This window comes from Nothobranchius furzeri, chromosome 4 (assembly GCF_043380555.1).
Source record: "Nothobranchius furzeri strain GRZ-AD chromosome 4, NfurGRZ-RIMD1, whole genome shotgun sequence".
Classification (NCBI taxonomy): domain Eukaryota; kingdom Metazoa; phylum Chordata; class Actinopteri; order Cyprinodontiformes; family Nothobranchiidae; genus Nothobranchius; species Nothobranchius furzeri.
In genome coordinates, this window is record NC_091744.1 from 57535373 (window position 1) to 57557307 (window position 21935).

At 42.2% G+C, this 21935-nt stretch overlaps 1 protein-coding gene across 2 annotated transcripts in view; it reads right to left on the reverse strand.

Moving 5' to 3' along the window:
* wnt7bb (wingless-type MMTV integration site family, member 7Bb) overlaps nt 1-21521 on the reverse strand; it is a 43206-nt gene extending 21685 nt beyond the window's left edge. Inside the window, exons 1-3 of one of the 2 annotated variants that reach the window (XM_070550303.1) lie at nt 21324-21398; nt 18800-18927; nt 13812-14038 (exon numbers count right to left, since the gene is read on the reverse strand). In XM_070550303.1, the coding sequence (XP_070406404.1) occupies nt 13812-14038; nt 18800-18882 (310 nt within the window). In that variant the 5' untranslated portion in view covers nt 18883-18927; nt 21324-21398. Of the gene's footprint in view, nt 1-13811; nt 14039-18799; nt 18928-21323 lie in introns of both variants that reach the window. The other variant, XM_015963948.3, reaches the window with a different exon arrangement.
* Nucleotides 21522-21935: the final 414 nt, after the last annotated feature.

Sequence of the window (21935 nt, forward strand, 5' to 3'; positions counted from 1 at the left end):
TGCCATGAATGGTCAGTGAAAACTAAAGTACATTTTGAATATTTTGCATTTGCATAGGCCCAGGAAACTGTGGGATTTCACGGTAATCATGGTAAGCGAGACATCACGAAAACACAATTTCTCTGAGACTGAAATCAAGGCTTCTTCTTCTTTCTTTAGATAGACAATTTAAAGTATTCAAAAAGTATTCAAAAAGAAACCCATACATATGTATATGCATATATATATATGTAGAACGTGTTCAATAGGAAGGGAAAGAAGCTCTGAAATCAAGGAGAAATCAAGGCTCTTGTGGGTGAAGTATAGTACCACAAAAAATATGTTATTCTGGAGTCACAGTTGTGGCATCATGAATAAATAAAGGTCTTTGAGTGGCACAGTGTAGAAGTTGTGGCAAATCCTATAAGTATGACTGAGAGATCTGTGGTGGATATAAAAAGATGTGGTTAGATCTGAAGGTGAAGGCAAAGAGGAAAATGGAATTCAATTCAATTCAGTTTATTTATATATATTCAGTTTATTTATATAACACCAAATCACGACAAGAGCCGTCTCAAGGCACTTCACATTGTAAACGTTCCAATTCAGGTCAGTTCATTAAGCCATTCAGTAAAAAGTTTCCCATATAAGGAACCCAGCAAACTGCATCGAGTCACTGACTAGTGTCAGTGACTTTACAGCAATCATCATACTAAGCAAGCATTTAGCGACAGTGGAGAGGAAAACTCCCTTTTAACAGGAAGAAACCTCCAGAGGATCCAAGCTCAGTATGAGCAGCCATCCTCCACTACTCACTGGGGATGGAGAAGACACACACACACACACACACACACACACACACACACACACACACACACACACGCACACACACACACACAACCAACAACCACCCCCATCTCTGAACTGAGAATACAAATTACGTGAGTAAAATATAATGTTTAGATTATTGGTGCATTATCGGTGTGACGTGCGACAGTGAGTCTAGTGTGAATCAAACTAGGCTATGAAGAAAGCCTGCACTGCAGTGAAATGGATTAGATCCAAAAACACTTGAACACATTTCTAGGACTGGTGTGACTTAAAACACAGAAACTGTGTGCAGACCCTGCGTAGTTGGTGCAAGTTATTGTTTTTTTGCTGAGCTTACTTAGGGTCTTGGATCTCTTTGCAAAGTTTTATAAATGAGGCCCCTGGTCAGTAGGTCGACACTGGGTGGACTCCAAGTGGGAAAGGGATTTCTGCTTCTGGCAGACCCACAGTCTGAGAAACAGACAACGATGATGAATGATAAGCAAAGAGGGCCTGGCAGTGATAAAGCCATGCAGCCCCTCCCACCCCACGCCCACCCAATTCCCTTGGATACAGGCCCATGTTGTGGCCATGGGATGTTGGGCACAACACCGGGACAGGGAGTAAAGATCTGACCTTTACCGAGCCATGATGACCACAGCCCACGCCGCAAGACAACAAAGCGTCAGACAACCCCCCCCCCCCCCCCCATCTGATAGAGTTGGGAGGGGTAGAAATCCTGAGTACACACACACACACACGCACACACACACACACTCACACAGCCACACTGTTTTCTCTGGACTCACAAGAAGGAAGGCAGAGATTACTGCTACCCACATGATGATGGGCTGAAAAATAGGCCTTTTATCCACCACCGTTCCACCATAACTCAAAGCACGCGTCATTTCCATGCTGTTATCCGTACGGTGTCAAGCAACTGCCTCAGAGCTAATCTACACTTCATCTCAAAAATACAGCATGGCCGAGATATACAAAGTATTTACCTTGTCACACCATCCTCTCACAACCACTTTCTTTTCACTCTATCCGTTTGGGAAAACAGAATAAAGTGAATCATTACATGTCTGAGCTGATAACCAGCATTTGCCTGAGGGGGAGTACAATCAGGATGATCCCAGGGAGGAGGGAGAAGTCTGCAACATTGAGATGATTGATGTTTTTTAGGGGAGTTCACCAGTGTTAAAGTATCCACTTGTGTGCTCTTGAAAACCCCCAGTTTTGAAGAATGAGACTTCATTAAACTAAGTCCTGTGTTAAACCCTCACTGCCAACTGATTAGGCTCATATGTCAAACACTGAAACTCAGCAGGCTTTATGAGATATGAAGCATTTCTCTAGTCTTTACAAGAGAAAGTTCAAAGAGGGTTTCTGGTTTAATTTTTAAATAATAATGCAGCTGACTGTTAGTAACATTGCCCTAGTCTCAGCTGTTCTCTTCCAAGACAAGTTTATCCTTCAGTCAAATAGTGACGTGGACATCTGATTTACGAGGAGAAAAAGTTCTCAAAATTAATATTTCAGCAGGCATTTTCTATCACTTTGTCAAAATGCGGAAACAAAGCACAAATGGAACCACACGGTCATTTGAATAGATTTTCCCGGCCCTTCATTATTAGCCCTCGGTTGGACTGTGCTGTTGTACTTTCAGCATTCTGCCGGGATACGATTTCACCACAATGGACCATCAACAGATTCCGAGAAGCGGAAGGAGCTCCGCCAGCGCATTTATTATCTGCAAGCATTTTGTCGTCCTCAGACCAAGAGTTTGTAGAGCAGCCTATGAGAAGGGGAAGTGATAAAAGTGGACGGAAAAGCAGATTAATGACTACCTCAAGTCTTTGACTAAAAGAAAAGTTACATGTGGGTATCAAGATTATTAATTATCACACAACTGTGGCTGTTATTCTGATAATGTTCTACTAACATCCCAGAAATGCTGTTGGAAGTAGCTGATTCTGGTCTCAGCTGACCTCCATTTTAAAAATGTGCATTAACAATTGAAACCCAACATCTTCTGATTCTGACATTCATAAAAAATGGCAGCAATGCTTTCAGTCAATATATTCTAGTTTTATAAGGCTATGTCTACCACGAAGAGAAAATCCCAAACCTCCCCCAACTGCATCCACTTTACATTTCCTTTTTTCTTGACTACTGTTCAAATTGGGGGAAAAACCCCACCTAAGCACAGACTTCAGTCCAGTGCTGCATGTCTGACGTGACCTTCCACCTCTTTTGAGAAGTTCTATTTAAAAAAGCCCAAAGTCTCACAACAACGTGTCTGCCTGACCGGACTTCTTTCCACTAAAGTGGTTATCGGTGAACCCGATGGTAGCCCGTGTCGTTCTTGATGCCATGTTTTGTCCTTACAGCTCTGGAGTCCTGCTGGATGGATTTACTTCAGCCATATACCCTCTATTCTGTAACTTGTCGTCTCTTTGTGTTTGTTCTGTGTTGATTCTGTGTATTTTTGCTTTAGCTTTGTTTTAACTTCAAAGTGGAAAAGCACTAAAGCAATCGTCTTTTTACAATTTGCTTTTCTTACTGAAAAAATGTACATCAAGCCATACAGTTCTGTTTGGTTGCATTACGTTGTAATATGTAAGTTAAATTTGTGGTAAAATTGAGAAGATATTTTGTTGATTTTTGGTTCAACCAATAATAAAATCAAGCCCTCTTTGGTACTCTAGCAGAGGAAGATCTCATCTTAAAAGCATCGGTCTAGGTTTTAACAGATAACTTTGTGTAATGATGTCTCTTTCAACACTTGAGAAATGGACTAGAAATAAAAGAACTATTTAACTTGTCATTTCTGCCACCATTAAAAAGAAAGAAATCAGACAAATAAAAAGTGATATTTTATCCCCCTGACTTATTAGGAGTCTTGCCTGAAAGTAAAAAAAAGTGTTCCGTTACCATGGGGATCCTAATGAGCCAGTGGTTGCAGGTTTTACATTTTCTCTGATCATTGTGCCATTTACACTTAAATTATTTTTTCAAAACATATAATTTTTATTGCTTATTTTTAACAAAAGTAAGTCTGAAATAACATTTATACAAAAGAACAACAACAATAAATATTAGATTTTTGGAGGTAGCTGCATTGGTTGCTATCAAATTTTTTCAGAAATGTTCCAGTTTATTCTCTGCAGAAAAGATTCACCTGTTCAAGTACTGCATCTGTTCTTGTTCAATGAGCCAGAGGCAAGATGATTGAACTTTTTGTAATATTTCACTGCCAGCACAACAAGAAACCTCTTTCAGTAATACAAGAAAAAAGCATGAATCAGGATGGTGACAACCTGAATGGAAAGTCAAACAGAGAGTAACTGGAGCAGGCCATTTTATGACAAGGGCTCCAGTGTTGGCCTTTGATGCTGAGTGTAGCCGTTGAAAGGTGTCCATTTTCAGGCTCCAAATGCTGACTTCAAGTGCATTGCTATTTGAAAAGAGCTGTAAGGTGTTCATAGGCAGGTCTTTTAAGTAAAGGGCATCTCTGTTACAGGTGGTTGGCCAAAGGAATGTAGGATTGTCGACAGGATATGGTATCCCCAGTCAAAACTTGTCATTAAAGATTAAAAAAGGTAACAATACACTTAAATGGCATCAATGGCAAAAAATAGCACAAAAAAAAAGAAAAGAAAACAGGTGGTGCACATAAAAGGAAATATTTAAACTCAAAATAAAGCTGGCCTGATATGAAGGTGTGGAGACAACAAGTTAGATGAGTAGTGTAATCTCAGCTCAGTGGCTTAGTGGTAGCATGTCTGCCCTGGGACTAGGAGATCAGAGTTCAAATCCCAGTCCGGTCATACCAAAGACTTTGTAAAAATGGGACCCAATGCCTCCCTGCTAGACACTCGGTTGGATTGGGGGGTTAAACTACCAAATTGCTCCCAAGCAAAGCCACAGCTGCAGCTCACCACCCCCCACGAGGATGGGTCAAATGCAGAGAACGTTTCACCACACTAGTGTGTGTGACAACAATGGGACAATGAATAATGGGTCACTCCATTTGGTCCTCAGCTTTCTATCAGTCCATGAGAACAATCTGTCCTTTTTTAACAAGGTTGGAACTGGTAGCTTTGGCACTGTGTGCAGGTGCCAAACCCTGTCGGAAAATGAAATCTGCATCTCCATAAAGTTCTCTAAAACATCCTGGTAGACGGCTGCGTTGACCTTGGCCCTCAGAAAACACAATGGACCAACATCAGAAGACAGTTTTTGTTTCCTATCTCAGCCTTTTGTTTTAAAATGTATGAGCTGAACTTCGAACTAGTTTGTTTTTTAAAACAAACTATCCCACATTGCCAGCAGATGACATGGCCCCCCACACCATCACTGACTGTGGAAACTTTGTGGAGCTTTAAAATGAACTGCTAAAACACAAGCAGAGCCTCAGAGCGATGTAATTAGAGATGGCGCCCTGGCCGCTTACGTCAGGTCACGCTCTGCCTTGGTTGGAGATCAGCGAGAGAAATTAGCTGCATGATAACTTAAGCTAACGAAGGTTTCTCGGGCGCTATTAACGAGAGAAACACAGTAAAGCAACTACAAAATTTACTCAAAGAGCAGTGGTGCTTCTGTAAACTCCCTCAAAGAGCTTCACAGTTGAGCAGCACTACTAAAACCTAGCATGGGAGCCAGGCAGATGCGTAGCGTGACCCCTCGAAAGATGGGAGCTTGTGGCCGCCTGCGTTTAGCAGCTGTTCCCAGCTGAGAGACAGGAGGGGCTGGGTGCCCGCCTCACGGGGCTTCCTCCAAAGGATGACGCCCAGAACACATCAGCTGCGAAGCGTCGCGAAGCAGATCGCTCACGAAATTCGCGCGCTGCCCATTGCTCCTCTGTTCACATCAGGTGAAAATTTCCGACGATCACTTCTGCTCGTGCCTTCTGCTTTCCCCACCCCACCCGCGTGCCCTTGCTGTGTGTGCCTGTGTGTGTGTAGCCAGTTTGCCCTGCTTATTGATATCAGAAACTGCGTTGCTTCTGCTGCAGTTTTGTAGACCATTTCCGTTCTAAATGGGTAAGTTAATAACGAGTGTTTGTGGTATTGTACAAAGCTATTTTGTATATTTACCTTTGAATTAAGCATATTTATTTGTATTCATATTTAATAAATCCATCTTTTGCTGTAAAAACTGCATTTAAAATTATGGAAATGCTATGCTTCTCCACAGAAGAGTGTGTGTGTGTGTGTGTGTGTGTGTGTGTGTGTGTGTGTGTGTGTGTGTGTGTGTGTGTGTGTGTGTGTGTGTGTGTGTGTGTGTGTGTGTGTGTGTGTGTGTGTGTGTGTGTGTGTGTGTGACTGCTCATTTTCATCTCTCTAGTCAGTTTAGATACACAGAAAGGATCACATTTATCAATCACAGTGTTTTATTTTGAAAAATGTCTTCATTTCGTTCAATTTACCAGCCTGCCTCTTCTGTTTTGGTTTGACTTCCTGCCAGAATTGACGAGGCTCACTCACAGCTTGTGAAAAATTTAGAGCTCACGCCGAAACAATCGTTGCATGGCAAAAGCCTTCGTGGCGCTTCGTAGCTGATGTGACCGAGAGCGTAGGACAAGGGCGCATTGTTGCGCTTCTGCGTCTGGTGTGTTCCAGTCGTGGAGCAGCAGATTCGCGGAGCTGATTGCAGGATGGCCACTGTGAGAGCCACGTTACCAAAACTCATCAAACCTCTCTGCTGCGGTTACCTCGCAAATCTTTGACCGCAGTGGAGCAGTGAAGTCCCGAAGCCTCTGCTAGCTAGCAGCTTACGAGCTTCAATGCCCAGTCAGCTAGCCAGGCCAACCAACACATTATATTTCAACCCATCGAGCTAGCAGCATTTTCCTCCATTCAACCAGCAAAATAAATTGCAGAAATACAAATTTACTTACTGATAAAAAAATAAGCAGAAACTGTTAGTGCGGTCAATACCACAGCTTACCCTCTTTGTCCAAATAATTCCATGATTAACATCCAAACACGAAGACACAGAGGACACAACTAAAGTTCAGAGAGTCTAAGTGGCCAAGCATCTATTAACGTGAGACCCAGGCTGAGGCCTTTCCCTGGACCTAGCTCCTAGCACTAGCCCTGACGTGGTTCTGGTGCTCATTAATCATTCTGAATTTTAAGTATTTCATTACATTTAAACAGAAGAGTTACAAAAAAGGCCAACCCCCTCAGTGTTGTCATGAATGTAAACTAGATCTATTAAACCTAAAATATGTTTGAACCAGGCTGTGAACATGTTTATTTCTGCTGTGAAAGCGACATTTTCAACATGAGAGTCAATGGTCTGTTTTTGTGACAGACCCTAGCGGAAGAGGGTGCAACTGCAATTTTTGCCACTTCCGTGTCAGCTTCATACAGTTCCCAGGATCATGGGGGCTTGGCTTGAACACAGAGCTCTGTGAACAGCCAGCCTCTTTAGTAATGACCTTTTGTGTCTTGCCCTCCTTGTGTAAGAAGTCAACGGTCGTCTTTTGGACAACTGTCAAGTCAGCAGTCTTCCCCGTGATTGTGTAGCCTACAGAACTAGACTGAGAGACCATTTAAATGCTTTTGCAGGTGTTTTGAGTTAATTAGCTGATGAGACTGTGGCACCAGGGTTCTTCAATATTGAACCTTTTCACAATTGTCTAATGTTCTGAGATCCTGAATTTGGGATTTTCATTAGCTATCAGTTATAATCATCAAAATTAACTAAATAAACATTTGAAATATATCAGTCTGTGTGTTATGAATGACTAATACACACGCTTCACTTTTGAATGGAATTACTGAAATAAATCAACTTTGTCCTGATATTCTACTTCTATGACCAGCACCTGTAGAATGGTTGACATGGGAAGCTGGAAAACACAAGATAATGTTCAAAGCAAATAAAAATAACTTCCACTGACTTGTTTATGCATTGCAACCAGCACTAATCAATATGCACAAAAAATCCATAGGACATCGTAGTCAAAAAAAGAACAAATGTTCAAAGATAAAAATCACAATTGTTCCAGAAGCAGGGAAAAAAATCTACAAAAATAAATCAATACAAAGTGCTAATTGAGAGAGTCACTAAAAACAAATGAAGAGAAGGATTCACTTAGAAACAAACCCAAACATTGGGGTTTAAGGGGTGACCAGATCCTATTCTCAGATCCCCTCCTTTGCCCCTGAACTGTCTGATGGATCTGGCTTTAATTCCATTATTAGTACTGAATAGACTGCAACAAATCATATAATAACACTCAGTCTTTTTAGCACAGGGTAATTCCTTCCACATTTCCCCCGAACCAATGATGCCAACTCATGCCAACACCAAAGCACGGCATGAGCGGAGGATAAAAAATCTGCTTCTGCGCAGGAAACAATAACACGCTTCAACAGCCAGTTTCAAACCTCACTAAGAATCTACTGTTGTTTTTCAATTTGTCGGTTGGAGCACATTAATGGAGCAACACTTGGCAAAATATAGAAACTGCTAAAGGAAGTTGCTGCCGAAAAATATGGAGAATTGTTTAGTTTTCATATCAATACTGGGTTCCTGAATTCAGTTCAGAGATAGACAAAAATGACTCTTAGTTAATAGTTACCTAAAGTTGCTTTTGCCTAAATCAACTTTTACGATGCACACTCCTGGAAAGCAAATGTGAGAGAAAGGAGTGGCTTCAAATTCTCCTCTCCCTAGTCCAGGTCATAGCAATGACCCGTATCAATGGGTAAGGTTTGAGATCATCTCAAACTCTAATGGAACGTGAACAGTTCATCCTCTTAGCTTGACCCCGATAAAATCAACATCAGACCGAGTTGGAACATTTTGCCGAAGGGAGTGTATTCTATGATTTCATATGCCATATTAAAGTGCTCCCTGAATCAGTAATGAGCAACAAACTGCGGAAACTTTCACCCAGTTAGATTTTATTTTTGAGATGATGGCAGCTCCAAATGAAGGTAATAATCATTTTCCACGGTGTCCACGTGCAAAGGAGACATGCAGGAGCTGTGGTGTCTGTGGTCTTCTGTGATGAGCTAGTGGGAGGCGACTAAACTAAAGTCAGATCTTATCCAGTACTCTCCTTACCAGCCACCATGAATGGTGTTTAATGGGCTTGTAAACATCCACTGACTGGTGGTAAATCAGCTGTGAAACACTAATGTACAACACAGGATACTTCAGCTAGTGTTGTAGGTAGGGTTGTCACGGTAACCGGTGTAGCGGTAAACCCCGGTAAAAAAGTTGACAATAATAATAACCGTCTTGTTTTTTAAAAAGTATATTATCTCGGTGGATTACCGTGGCTGTGGTGTAGGCGCAGTGACCCTTACCGGCCACCGTATCATCTGCTGAAGTTGCCGGCGGCACATGCGCACTTTGTTGTTTACAACCAAAACTTTCTTGAAGCTAAAGTTGAAATAATGGCTAAAGGAGGAGACGGCAGCGCTCAGGACATGTATTATCCCTCAAAGAAGACAAAGTGGGAAGTACGGGCATGTTTTGGATATTTGAAGAATGCCGAGGGACAGCTGATAGAAGACGGCTATCCTGTTTGCAGCACGTGCAGAAAAAGTGTCTGTGAAAGGCAGCAACGCTTCAAATCTCATGACACATCTGCGTGACCATCACCCACAACTCTACAGTCAACGCAAGGCAAGCTAACGTTAGCGTTTTAGCTAAAATGCGTGATCCGAGGATTTGGGTTGAGGGAGAATGCAACGAGTCGCTATATAAAGCAGCCGCAGCGCCGCTACCTGCATATAAACCGTGTCGCGGACACCCCCATGTTGAAATGACGCTATGCATTACGGGGCTCCCAGGGGCAGATAAGAGTTGGTCTCTCTCCGAGAATAATTATGAATTTAACAATGATTACTGCCTGATGACATTTTCCCCACATCTGCAAAGCTCACTGGAAGGACACAAACCGAGGACAATATTTTCCTGATATAGGGTTTATTACTCAAGTAAGGGTAAAAAAGTATCTGATTAGAAGGCTACTTGAGTACTGAGTATCATCTGATCTAATATTTTAAAAGGATGACATCAAACTGACAAAAAACAAGAAGTTATGGGCAAATATTGGTATTTTAAAGACTAAAGGGGAAAAATGTAAACAAATAAACAACATAATCACAAAACAACATTTTAGGCAAAATTTTGACACAAACAGAGGACAATATTTTCCTGATATACAGGGTTTATTTAACATGTTTAAAAAAATACCATGATAATACCGAAAACCGTGATAATTTTGGTCACAATAACCGTGAGGTTCAATTTTCACACCATGACAACCCTAATTGTAGTATGAGTTATATGCATGTATGAGGAGTAGACGTTCTAGTTGTACCCTCTCCTTTGACCATTCTGATGTTCAGAAACTGATTTCATTGGATGAGTTGGTATGTCGAAGTGCAAATTTGACTTCGGACTTCTAACTCAACATCTTCTGGCTTCTGGGGTAGACCCTAGCCTCGGGTCGTTATGTTGATCTCTGCCCTCTTTCCCCCTACTCAAAGCTAGTTGTCACTAGAATTGATTCTGGACTTGAATTTGATGCTCACATCAACTCTGTGATCCGGTCCAATTTTTTTTCATCTGAGACGCCTTTCCAAAATCAAGCCTATGCTGTCCAGAGCCCACCTGGAGCGAGTACTCCATGCTTCAGCAATTTCTAGACTTGATTACTGCAACTCTCTATATGCAGGGCTGTGTCAGTCATCACTGTGTCGCCTACAGGTTGTGCAGAACAGCGCTGCCAGGCTTCTGACTGGGACCAGGAAACGGGACCACATCATTCCAGTTCTGGCCTCCCTGCACAGGTTTCCGATCAGTTATCGTTCTCACTTTAAACTCCTGGTTTTTGTTTTCAACTTCTTCCAGGGTGGTTGCCCACTGGCCTCCTTTTTCAAAGGTGTCAATGTGATCATTGCAGCCTCCTCTGACATTTGTTTGAACAGATCTACTACAGAAATCAAGCAAGAACCACTGAAACTGGCAGAAAATTTGTTTACCAATGCTGAATGAGATGCAAAATCTGCATCACTGAGAAAAATTGGATGGGATCCTTAGGATATCTTTACTGGACTCTTCCTGAGTCCTTGCAGCAGCAAGTCAGTCATCATCATCATCAGCAGCAAGTCAATCAAATACAAGCATGAGCCACTGACACTTTGTGCCCGACACGTTTGGCCACACAAGGTCAGCGAAAAGTTTTACCACAAATAATGAATAATAATGAGATCAGAAAGTTGTACATTTATATTTTTAAATACATGGAAAGATGGAAGGTTGGATGATGCCTAACACAAATGTGCCCACTAATGCCCCCTTTCTAACAGCTCTACTCAGAGCGGCTCAAATTAATTTGGTCTAGCTGGATAGCCTTTCCATCAGTAATGAGTCTGCATCAGTACGAAGACACGAAACGCCACTGTCTGTCATTGTGAGGACTCTCCAGCAGGCTCGCAAGGACGGACAGGTTTGAGCCCACTTTTCTAAACATTCATCAAACGAGATGGAGAACGCAAGCTTCTGCTTGGTCAGGACGCAGCTTCCGTCAGCAGCACCGCCATTGCGCCCTCAAAAACAAAAAGAGGGCCGAAGATGTCTAGTAACAGACACGGAGTAGGGTGAAGAATAACTCAAGGGAAAAAAATCTAAAAATATGAATGTTTTATTTACCCATGACATTGATCCATGAGTAAAAAGATTCACAGCAAGTGTTTCATTCGTGGATGTGAATGACGGTAAACGTGGGTTTAGAGGTGGAGAGCGCATGAAGAGGTAGAGGAGGATGAGGGACAAATGTGTCCCTGTTAAAAAGTCTCTGAAACACATTAAAACAATATAAACGCAACAGTAAATGCACTATCGCAGACGGGATACATGACAGCATACCCCAGAACAGCGCTCTGTTGTCTTGGCAGGGAATTGCTTTACAACTCTCCCCAGGAGACGGAGACGTCTGAGAGCAAAACGTCTCTGTCAATCCATGTATGTCTCTCCCTTGTGGAGCTGACGCTGAAGCACAAACTGAGCTTTAGGTTTTTGTGTGACATGCAGATCACCTTACACATGTTGGTAGCATGGGTGTGGCCAAGCAACATGTCTCAGCTTGAATTTGAAAAACAACCCACACCATGTAGAGATGAGCAAAAGTTTTCTAATAGTCCCTTAGGGTAAAAATCCCGCATTTTTGGATGTGTTCCTGCTTCAACACTGAAACAATGAAAGGGTGATTTGCAGGACTTGTTGAGAACCTGAGGAGGTAAGTTAGGCTAACCCTAAACACTAAAGTCCAGGACCAGAGCAGGACACCGCTGCTGTTCTTTGTAGAGGAAGCTTGAGTTAGGATTGTAGAGAGGAGAACCACTGAATTAAATGTGTAATTTAGCCATAGCATAATGGCAGCAAAGTTTTTTTTTTTACGAAAATATATAAAAATAAACATGCAACACTAAAGAGAGCATTGCAAAAACAAACTGTTGTCTCTGCTTCATCCATGCATCCACCAGCCAGGCATGAACACAACCAACTGAGCTCAATTAACAACAGATGTACAGTGCCCATCTATTTTGGTTTAGCATGACTTCTCTGCAATAACACCATTAGTTGTCTCCTCATTGCAGATATCCTTTTTCAACCATACGTTTTCCCTATTAGGGCTAAAGCACTTTTCGGTAGCTTTTCCATAACTTTCACACAACCAGAAAACGTCTGCTAACCCAGGCTCGCTGGCGAGTCCACATCAACAGAAACCAGAGCATGTTGCAGACGAGTACTCTCAAATGAATTGGGGGCAACGTAGATGAAGTGGAGTCACCAGCATGTGGAGTCGTTGTGAGCAGAGGAAGACAACACCATTGTGTGTTACTGGTTTGAGTATTTTTTTAACCATGATAGGCTTGGATTTGGCATGTGAAAGTTCTGCCTGGTACAAACTTTTCTTTTGTTTAATTCTGATTCTGTTTCCTATGAGATAATATGTTGGCGTGCATTATGTAGCACTGTTTTTATTTAAATGAAAGACATGAATCAGGATATTGTTGTGGCATTATTATAACCACATCTTCATGAGCCCTAACCCTAACCCTACTTAGCAAGATAGACACACTGATCATATCTGAATAATCTGTTTCATTATCCAACTTTAGGCACCGCAAAACGGACAAGACTCTAATAATGATCTTTATCACTACTCTTGATTAAAGGCACTTTCTCTAATTCTACATCTGGGTTTGTTTCAAAGTTACTAAAAAGATGATCCCCAAACAACTAGGAGTGTCTTTACAGCCCTACAACTCAAAGTCTAAACATAAACAAACCCAAAGAGGCCAGATGTACAAGAGACAGTAGCACCTCTGTAAAAACTCTTCCAAAAAGTCCAAGAAAACAAAAGTTCTAACTGGCTTCAGCACACGTGTCATTAATAACACATGAATAATGAATATTTTAGGCATGTTGCATGTGTTTCTGAGTTAAAGTTATGAATATGCTTCCAGGATGGATCTGTTGGAGAAACATTTCCACTAAGACCGGTGAGCTGATGGCTCGCCCATCAGACGCCGTCATCCTAAAGCAGCTGCAGTCACCCAAATGTTTACTGTTTATGTCCAAGTTATCATTAAGCCTGTACACCAATCATTTGACATGTGTGTTGATTGTGACAGAAACATTAATTCTTCACCTACAGTGTTACATTTTTATTTGCTCTTATTGATGACCACAGAATTTCATATAAAACTACATGATACAGAAATCATGTTTTAACAGTGGTTTGGGTTGACTGTAGGGACGTTTTCCGACCTGACGCTGTTTTCAGATGGCAGCAACGCACCTGGGTCAAGGCTACACTCAGCCTAGCTGTTAGCTGAGCTGGTTGAAGAAGGTGTCTACAACGGGTAAGATGGTTACTTATAACTTTTACACAGAAACACATTTCAGCGTGACTAAAAAGTTCCTCTTGAGTTCACACATGGATTTTTGCCTGCTGTGAAAGAACTCGGACTGACCTACTCGCAGCTCCTGTCCGAAGACCGTCCTTTCTCCCAGCGCCGAACAGTTCCAGCGTCCATATCGGAACTGGTACTGACACTCGTTGATGCCCATTTGGGCACCTTCGCCCACAACAATGATGGCGTCTGGGCGGCTCTGGCAGATAGCTCGCTGGCGAGGTGCCAGCCCAGGAATCTTGTTGCAGATGATGTTGGCACCCAGAGCTACTACCGAGGACAGGGCCCTGCCGAGGTGAGAGAACACACAGCCACACAGTTAGTACTTCCTCCAGATGGGCAGGTTGACTCATGTGAGACTCTTCAAAACAGGATTCGGTTCCGTCAGTGACTGATGGATATTTAATGATGGTGTGAAAGCTGCACCAAAACCTTTCTGTTCTGTATAGATGAATCAAAAGGCTTAATTGGATGTTTAAAGGTCAACTGTTCTCATATTTTAATACATTTGCAGTTGTCTCTAGTAAGAATGAATGCCTTGTAAGTCATACTACACACATACTTGGGGCGACGGGTGATGTTGATTTTGTCCCTCTTTTATGTAGAATTTATTTCACAGTTTTCATTGGTTCACTCAATCCATTGTTTTACACATTTGTCCTGTACCAGAATGTTTCACCTATTTTGTAATTTGTATTTTGTTATTCAATATATTTACCTTCAACTGAACCATGTTCAGCGCTTTGGGCTTCCTGACAGGGTTGCGGAAGGCGCTTTATAAATAAAGCTTTGAATGATTGATTGATTGATTGATTGATTGATTGATTGATTGATTGATTGATTGATTGATTGATTGAGTGATTGACGGTGGCACAGGAGTTAAGTGCTCGCCCCGTAATCAGAAGGTTGCAGGTTCGAGCCCCACTCAGTCTGTCGCTGTCGTTGTGTCCTTGGGCAAGACACTTAACTCACGTTGCCTGCTGGTGGTGGTCGGAGGGACCGGTGGCGCCAGTGCTCGGCAGCCTCGCCTCTGTCAGTGCGCCTCAGGGCAGCTGTGGCTACATCGTAGCTCATCACCACCAGTGTGTGAATGGGTGAATGACTGATTGCGTTGTAAAGCACCTTGAGGGGTTCCAGAACTCTAGAAGGCGCTACATCAAATTCAGGCCGGTGCACCTATTTGAGGATTGAGAATTGAGCTGGAGAAGACAAATGCATAACATGGCAGGGTTTGGAGTCTTATTTCTTGATATTTGTACATCTCATCCTTGATTGGCTAAAAGCAACATGACTCTACCACTGATTCCTTTTTCTCTGCGACGTTGATGTTTTATCTCAACAAATAATACAAGCCTGACAGAGTTCTGCTGTGTGGTGGAGTTAATATTGCTAACAGTTAGCCAATCGAGGTGTACTCTGTTTACTGGAGGCTAAAACAACAACAGTTGTGTCTCAAGACGGGTGAGTCCATGAATGTTAGTGACAGTGTGACGTAGATCTGTCAGGTTTTTCTAATCCTAGAGTTTCACCGCCTATTTTCTATCAGAAGCTAATGCAGGAGATAGGTGTAGGAGACTATTTCATGTTCAGCCTGCATGACAAATTCAGACTGATTATAATCAGAAATAATAATTAAAAATGTTTGTTTTGGTGAAGTTAACCTTCAAAGGCATCTTGTAAGAAGCCAGATAGAGACTCGCCAAAGCCCCTTTCCATGTTGGTTTGGACAACAAGAGGTTGAGTAATTAGATCATGTTTAATTGTTTGGTGTTTGTGAACGGCCGTCCAGTCTTCTTTACATTTTACACTTGAACCGGTTTCTTTTGGTGTTGACGCAGCATTCACCTTCCAAACATGGAGTAGATTACTTCTCATGGTTGTTTTGATCAGGGCTGGATGCTTTCTCTTTAGCCACATCCCATTTTCAATTTGCATGAATTATAATTAAGGGTTTTATGCAAATAGTTCAAGAACATGACACACCTCCTTTTGTGTTCTTCCCATAGAGGCAACAACCAGATTTGAGAAGGCCTCCCAACTGCTGAGAAAGGCTAAACAAAGCAGCGACTCTCTCCAAGTATTTTGTTTGTAGCCGGCAAAACCAAGTAGATACACAGTTATCAAACATGCCAGACATAAAGAGCCAGAAATGACCATGGAGGAGAAAAGCAGCTTTGAAATACGATGTTGACCTCGAGAGAATCAACCACTAACAAGGCAAACGAACACAAGCGAGATGTGTGTCAGCGAAACGCGATGGCATGGTGTAAGTGGTGAAATAAAAGAATGAGCGAGACGAGGAACAAGCGCTCAGAAGTGGAAAGACTCAAGAAATACATTCCTTTGGATGCAGATGTAAGCTCTTGTTTGGAAACAACTGACTTACAACGTTCCTGAAGAGAAATCGCTTCGGTAACCACACTCTGCTTTGGATGGTTGCTTAAGTTTCTCCATAAACATCCATTTTTATTTCTAACGCATCAGCTCAGATAAATCTTAACAGATTAAAAGCCTTTAAAACGTGAACACTGAATGTTTTCAGCCATGAGAGTGCACAAAAACATTTTAAACGGAACTTTTATATTTACCACTGTTGATTTTCTAGATTATCCTCTAAACAGACGGCTAAACACTCTTTTCCTTCTTTTTACGAGCAAATAGGATAAGACATTTATCATCACTGGTTAGAGCTGTGTGATTATTCACATTTGTATAGAGTTTGCTTGTTAATGACAACAAAAAGGCTGCAATCAGCAATAAATGTTAATAAAAGTTGTTTTGTTACATTCTGCTTTGTTAAACCTCTTATTAAGCCATGCACGCTGTGCTGTTGTTTTTAAAAGCCAGCACAACAACAGCGTTAAAAACTATGTCTTCATTCGTTTAGATTCTGACTCCCTTGTGCACTGTTGTGCAGCATCCTGTGATGTTTTCAGGCATCAACGCTGCGTGTGTTCTCTCAGTCTGCCTGGACATCCGAGCTTAGGCAGCAGCTTTCCTCACTTTTATTTAGCGCTCCAAGGAGTTGTTTCTCCAAGAGTTTTTAACTAATACATCAGGCCTTTTTCTGCTATAGTTTCTATATTCTAGTGTGATAAAAGAAATACATTCTGCTTTAAACAGCACAGCCCCGTCACCGGCCGACACAAACACGTGCCTGCAGTCGTTTTTGCTGTTTTAAGTGAATCTGAAGGTACTTGTTCAAACTACACAAGTAAGTAAATAAAAAATAGCCTCTTGTGTATTTTGATGTGAAGACAAAAAATTAATGTAGTGTTCCTAAGTTGGAAATCGTGTTAAATGATCATCGGTTAGATGTTTCGCTTATAAAGGAGCACCCGTATGAAGGACTTGTTTCGATGTCAATCAGTTGTTTGGGTTTCATGTCCACTGTAAACACAGACTGCTGCAGCCTTCAGTCCCTCTGCTGTTAAAGAAGCTTGAACTCCTCTGACCCTTTGTGACCCCTGCACCATATGCGTGGTTGCCCATGGCAACAATGACATCTAGCCCGTAGGAGCCAAAGAGAGCTGGCTCATTAAGACAGGTAATATGCAACTGGAGAAAGTCAGTGACTTGTGTAGGGTTGAGCAGAACTGGCCTCTTCCTGGATTAAATTATATTCCGATAGCCCAGCTGAACGACAGATTTTCTGACAATAAGAGCTTGTAAACCCCTCCTTCCTTCACTGGTTCTCATGTCCTTCACCTGGTAGTTCGCAGCAACACAAGCTAAACCATCACACACCAAACAGAGAATTCCAGAGTTAAGCTTTTAAATCCCTGCATCATCAAAGTGCACAAACGCAATTCTGTTTGCTTAGCCTGTGTGTATGCCAGCAGCTCGGGACAGCTCGCCCACAGGGCACAGATCTCCCATCCGATAGAGCGTCAACAGAACCACAAAGAAAAATGTCACCAAAGTTCTGCAGTGGTAGCAGGCGGCTGACCGCTCACACAAAACGGGTCTCGTGATTCAGGGTTTGCTGTAAAAATCAGGTAATGGTTTACTGTTACGACAGTTTAGGTCAGGAGCAGAACAGAGTAAAGCTTTTAAGTGTTACGTAAGTGTCCCTTCCAATCTGAGCTAAACTTACAAGTCTTGTGTCATTTTCACACAGAAACATGCATAAGCATCACTAAACATCTAAATAATTTACATTCACCGTTTTTCACCCTAACCCCAAACAGATCACTGATGACTCAATAGTTCCATCAGTCTTTAACAAACTGGGTTAAAGTAACCAGGAAGTAGCCAACAGGGCCCGGTCAGCCCACATGATACATAATCATTAATGTAAATGTTTATTTGAAACCGATGTAGAGGTTGTTTATGATTGATCTGAAACAAAACAATGCTGTACAGCAACGCAGCCCACTGAAGCAAAATCCACACCTATTTCAGGTTTGGGGTCAGCACACTGAGAGGCAATGATGAGTTATTCTTGGAAACGTTAGTGTTCTCCTGTTAGCCGTTTATTTAGAGCCTCATCAGCTCATTAGAGTGCCAATCACCTGATCCTGCAGGAGGTCCCTATCAGCTGATGGCTTCATTCACACTGGCTGAAAAACTGAGGCCTGATCTCAGGTGGTCATCTGTCTCTGGCAGGTAAAATTTGACAGCATAATGATGTTTTTCTTGCAGAGTCACAAAAACAAACAGAAACTCCAGCATCCGACTGTCTAGAACATCTCTGCCACTCTGTGGCCAAAGCGAATCCATCTGCTGGTTGGAAAATGACTCGTTTTTTCTGACCTTACTGAACATTTGCACCAACCACTCTTTGTTTAACATCTCATTAGACTTCCTAATTTATATCACCACACTTCCACGCGCTTAATCGATTTTCAGATTGTTTAGAATCGAAGGAAAAGTGAAATTTAAACGTTGTAAAATAAAAAAAACATGATCCAAGTCAAACTAAATGGTCCTCAGCTGGTATAATTAAAGCTGGTTATCAGGATAATCCTCCTCCCATTGTGTTGCTGATGCTGGGAGCGCGCGCGCTCCGGACCTAATTAAGACGCAGTTAATTGGCTGAAACTTACAGGTAGCTGCCGCTGGTCAGGATGAGGAAGATCTGCGGGTAGTAGACTGACAGCAGCACACTGCGCGACGAGAGGATGATCATGATGACATTGAGCAAACCGCCACGCTCAGACTGGATGAGACGACGCTGACAGGGTGAAGAAGAAAAGCCTTTAATTCCCGTTTTTACGTCCGTGCGCGGATCCAACAGATAAAAGAAGCAGCCTGCTCTCCTCGTGCTCTAGTTTTACGCAGCTCCAATGCGCTCCCAGCGGGGCCGTGCGTGCGCCGACACTGGCTCTGACATCTCTCAGCAGCAGTAAAGGCTACTGCGGCTCCCCGAGCCGGAATGATGATGGTTTTAGGGATTCTGCATGGCAGAAAAGTGCCTCTCTCCGCTCTCATGAGAGTCGTGCCTGCCATTGGGCAGGGAGACGAGCTGCTATCCGCCCACTTCGCCACGACGGGACAATGGGGTGACACCGATCCGATCCCCGTTGGGGCGTGCAGGAGGTTTCATTCATCATCATCACCCTCCATCCACCCACCCTCCGCCACCACCACCCTCCATCATCCTCACCCATCCAGCCAAAAATAAACAGATTGAGCTGCTCCAACCCCCTTTTTTCTGACTGAATGTCACTTTTATTCAGAAAGTTGCTGACGTCATTCTAAATATTAATATTTAGCAATTTTTAAAGACTTTGTCGTTAAAACCAAAATTTCTAAATCCTCACGTTTCTGAACTGAAGCTCAAAAAAGGAAAGATAATCTGTTGAACATTTAACACTGTTGTCTGAGATTGGATCTGAGCAGAGAAATAAAATACCTGAGGAGATTTGTTCTCTGAGAGCTGAGTGAGTGTGGGGCTTTTATCGCCTCAGCATCACGACTCTCACTCAACACCTGCAGGCTCCAGCCATTGAGCGTGGATAAGAGAAAAGGGTGGAAGGAATGAAGCGTCTGACCAGGATTGGTAAACATGACTGTTACCAGTTAATGGAACTGCTGTCACGTGATGGGAGGAGCGGGACAGATGGCCCTTTGGGATGAATTAGAAAATTTACATTTGTTTTAAATAGGCTTAAGCAATGTTACAGTCAAATATTTAGATTCAGATGTATAATTATACAGTTTTCATCTAAATGTTTAAGATAAAATAAAATAAAAAGTTAAACAAAAGTCCTAACAGTGAATATAGATTATTAAATCCAAATATGCAGAATTGTCCAAATATAAAATGTTGTCAATCCCACATGGACCTCATTATAAAGTTAAGTCTAAACATCAAAAATAAAACCGCAAAATAGAAAGTGTTCAGTTTTAAACTAAATATTTGGCTAATGTGCAAAATCACCCAGGAAAAAAATGGACTAAATGTATCAAATAAAAGTTGAAGACATCTCCAATCTAATGTCTCAGGGTTGGTTTTGATGGTAACACCTTGTCAGTCATTTCAAGATTCTGTATTATATGCAGAGACCGCAAAGATAAACATGACCTTGCCACCAAAGGGTCTACGGAACTACATGGGATCTCCTTGTCCCAGTTTTAATATGTTACTTTCATTTACAGCTGTTTTAATGTGATCATTTAATTAAAAAGAACACATTTGTATTTAGATATCAAATACAGGTCATTTAGATGTACTTTAAATGTTGTTAATACTCTCAATATTAGGAATAAAATTGAGAAATTTTTAGATACAAATCTAAATATGTATTTTAACATTATTACTTCTATTTTTATAAAATCGATGCACTCCCCCCCCCCCCCCCCCCCCCCAAATAAATATGTTTGGAACATGTATGTAAAAGAAAATCCCACGGAGCTAATTATAACAAACTAAAGCTTTTATTTACTATTTTACAATTGGCACCCCATATTCCATCCTCTCGTGAAGACACACACTGGCTCATGGGTCATTTACAGGTTTGAGATGGAAACTAAAAGCAGCTTACAACCATCGATGTGCATTAAAAATCACCAAAAATGTGCATTCTTTAGACTGCGCCTATGATTCAGAAGAAAATGAAGCACTGCAGACATATCTCCGTCTTTATGCATCAATGTTAACTATTGCAAAATAGGTGAGGGGAAAATCTCTGTCGAGGCCATGGAATGTGGAAATACAACTCAGTCTACCGCTATTAATGAAGGAATGCAGCCAGGGGTGAGCTGGATCCGCAGCGCAGTGGCTCAAATGATCCTGTGCGCCCAATAAGGTGCGGGAGCCTCAGATGCTGTGGACCCAATAACCTTCCTATAATAAAACCACTTTCATCCGTCGTATCCAAACAATGACCTTAACGCACAATGATTGCACATTTAATCATTTATATTTGTATGTGTATTTAGTAATCTACCCATCCAAATCTTTTTATTTTATTACATTTAAGTGTGAGGCCGGGGTGGGGGGGGGGGGGGGGGGGGGGGTCAATCAAATACCACCGCAATGAATAAGTTTGCGCATGTGTGAGCAACAAAACGTGTGCGTATGTGTGTGAGTTCGCGCGCATGTTGTGAGAGGACAACAAAACTCACCCTAGTCGGAGGTATAGGATGCCAAAACTCAGGAACACGTAGAGACTCCACTTTCGGGGGGGTCTGTGCATGATCGTTCCCACTTTATCCAGAGGCCATGCACTGTTACACAAAGTGGCCACGCGCGTTCCTTTCGCATGAGGAGGCACCTCTCTATCCCCCCCAGATCATATGCCCTCTATTTCCTGTGACATCAAGCCGCAGCTCCTTGGAAATCTTCGATATTGTCAAATCCATGTTTGCGTTCAGGTGAGGCGCTGATGTCTGAGTCAAATAGTCCACTTCTGAAACTCGGTCGGCCTAGAGAGAGGTGAGGGAGTTCTTGGAGGAAGTGCCTCCTATTCGTCCTTACTTTGACGGTAAATTCTAATTAGCTCTTCAAGCCCTTTGCTGCGTCTGGAAGGCAGAAAAACAAGTTTCCTTCTTGTGCAGCTTGACACACAACATCTGCGTATCTGTCTTCCTGGAAGCGTGTGCGCATCGCTCCGTGTTCCTGATTCTGGGAGGCATCTTAAACTGACCAGGTAAGTCTAATACAGGTAACAAAAGGGCTGTGCGCCTCCTCCTCCTTCTTCCCCTTCCCACAGCGCAGCGAATGGGACGGGCTTGCAG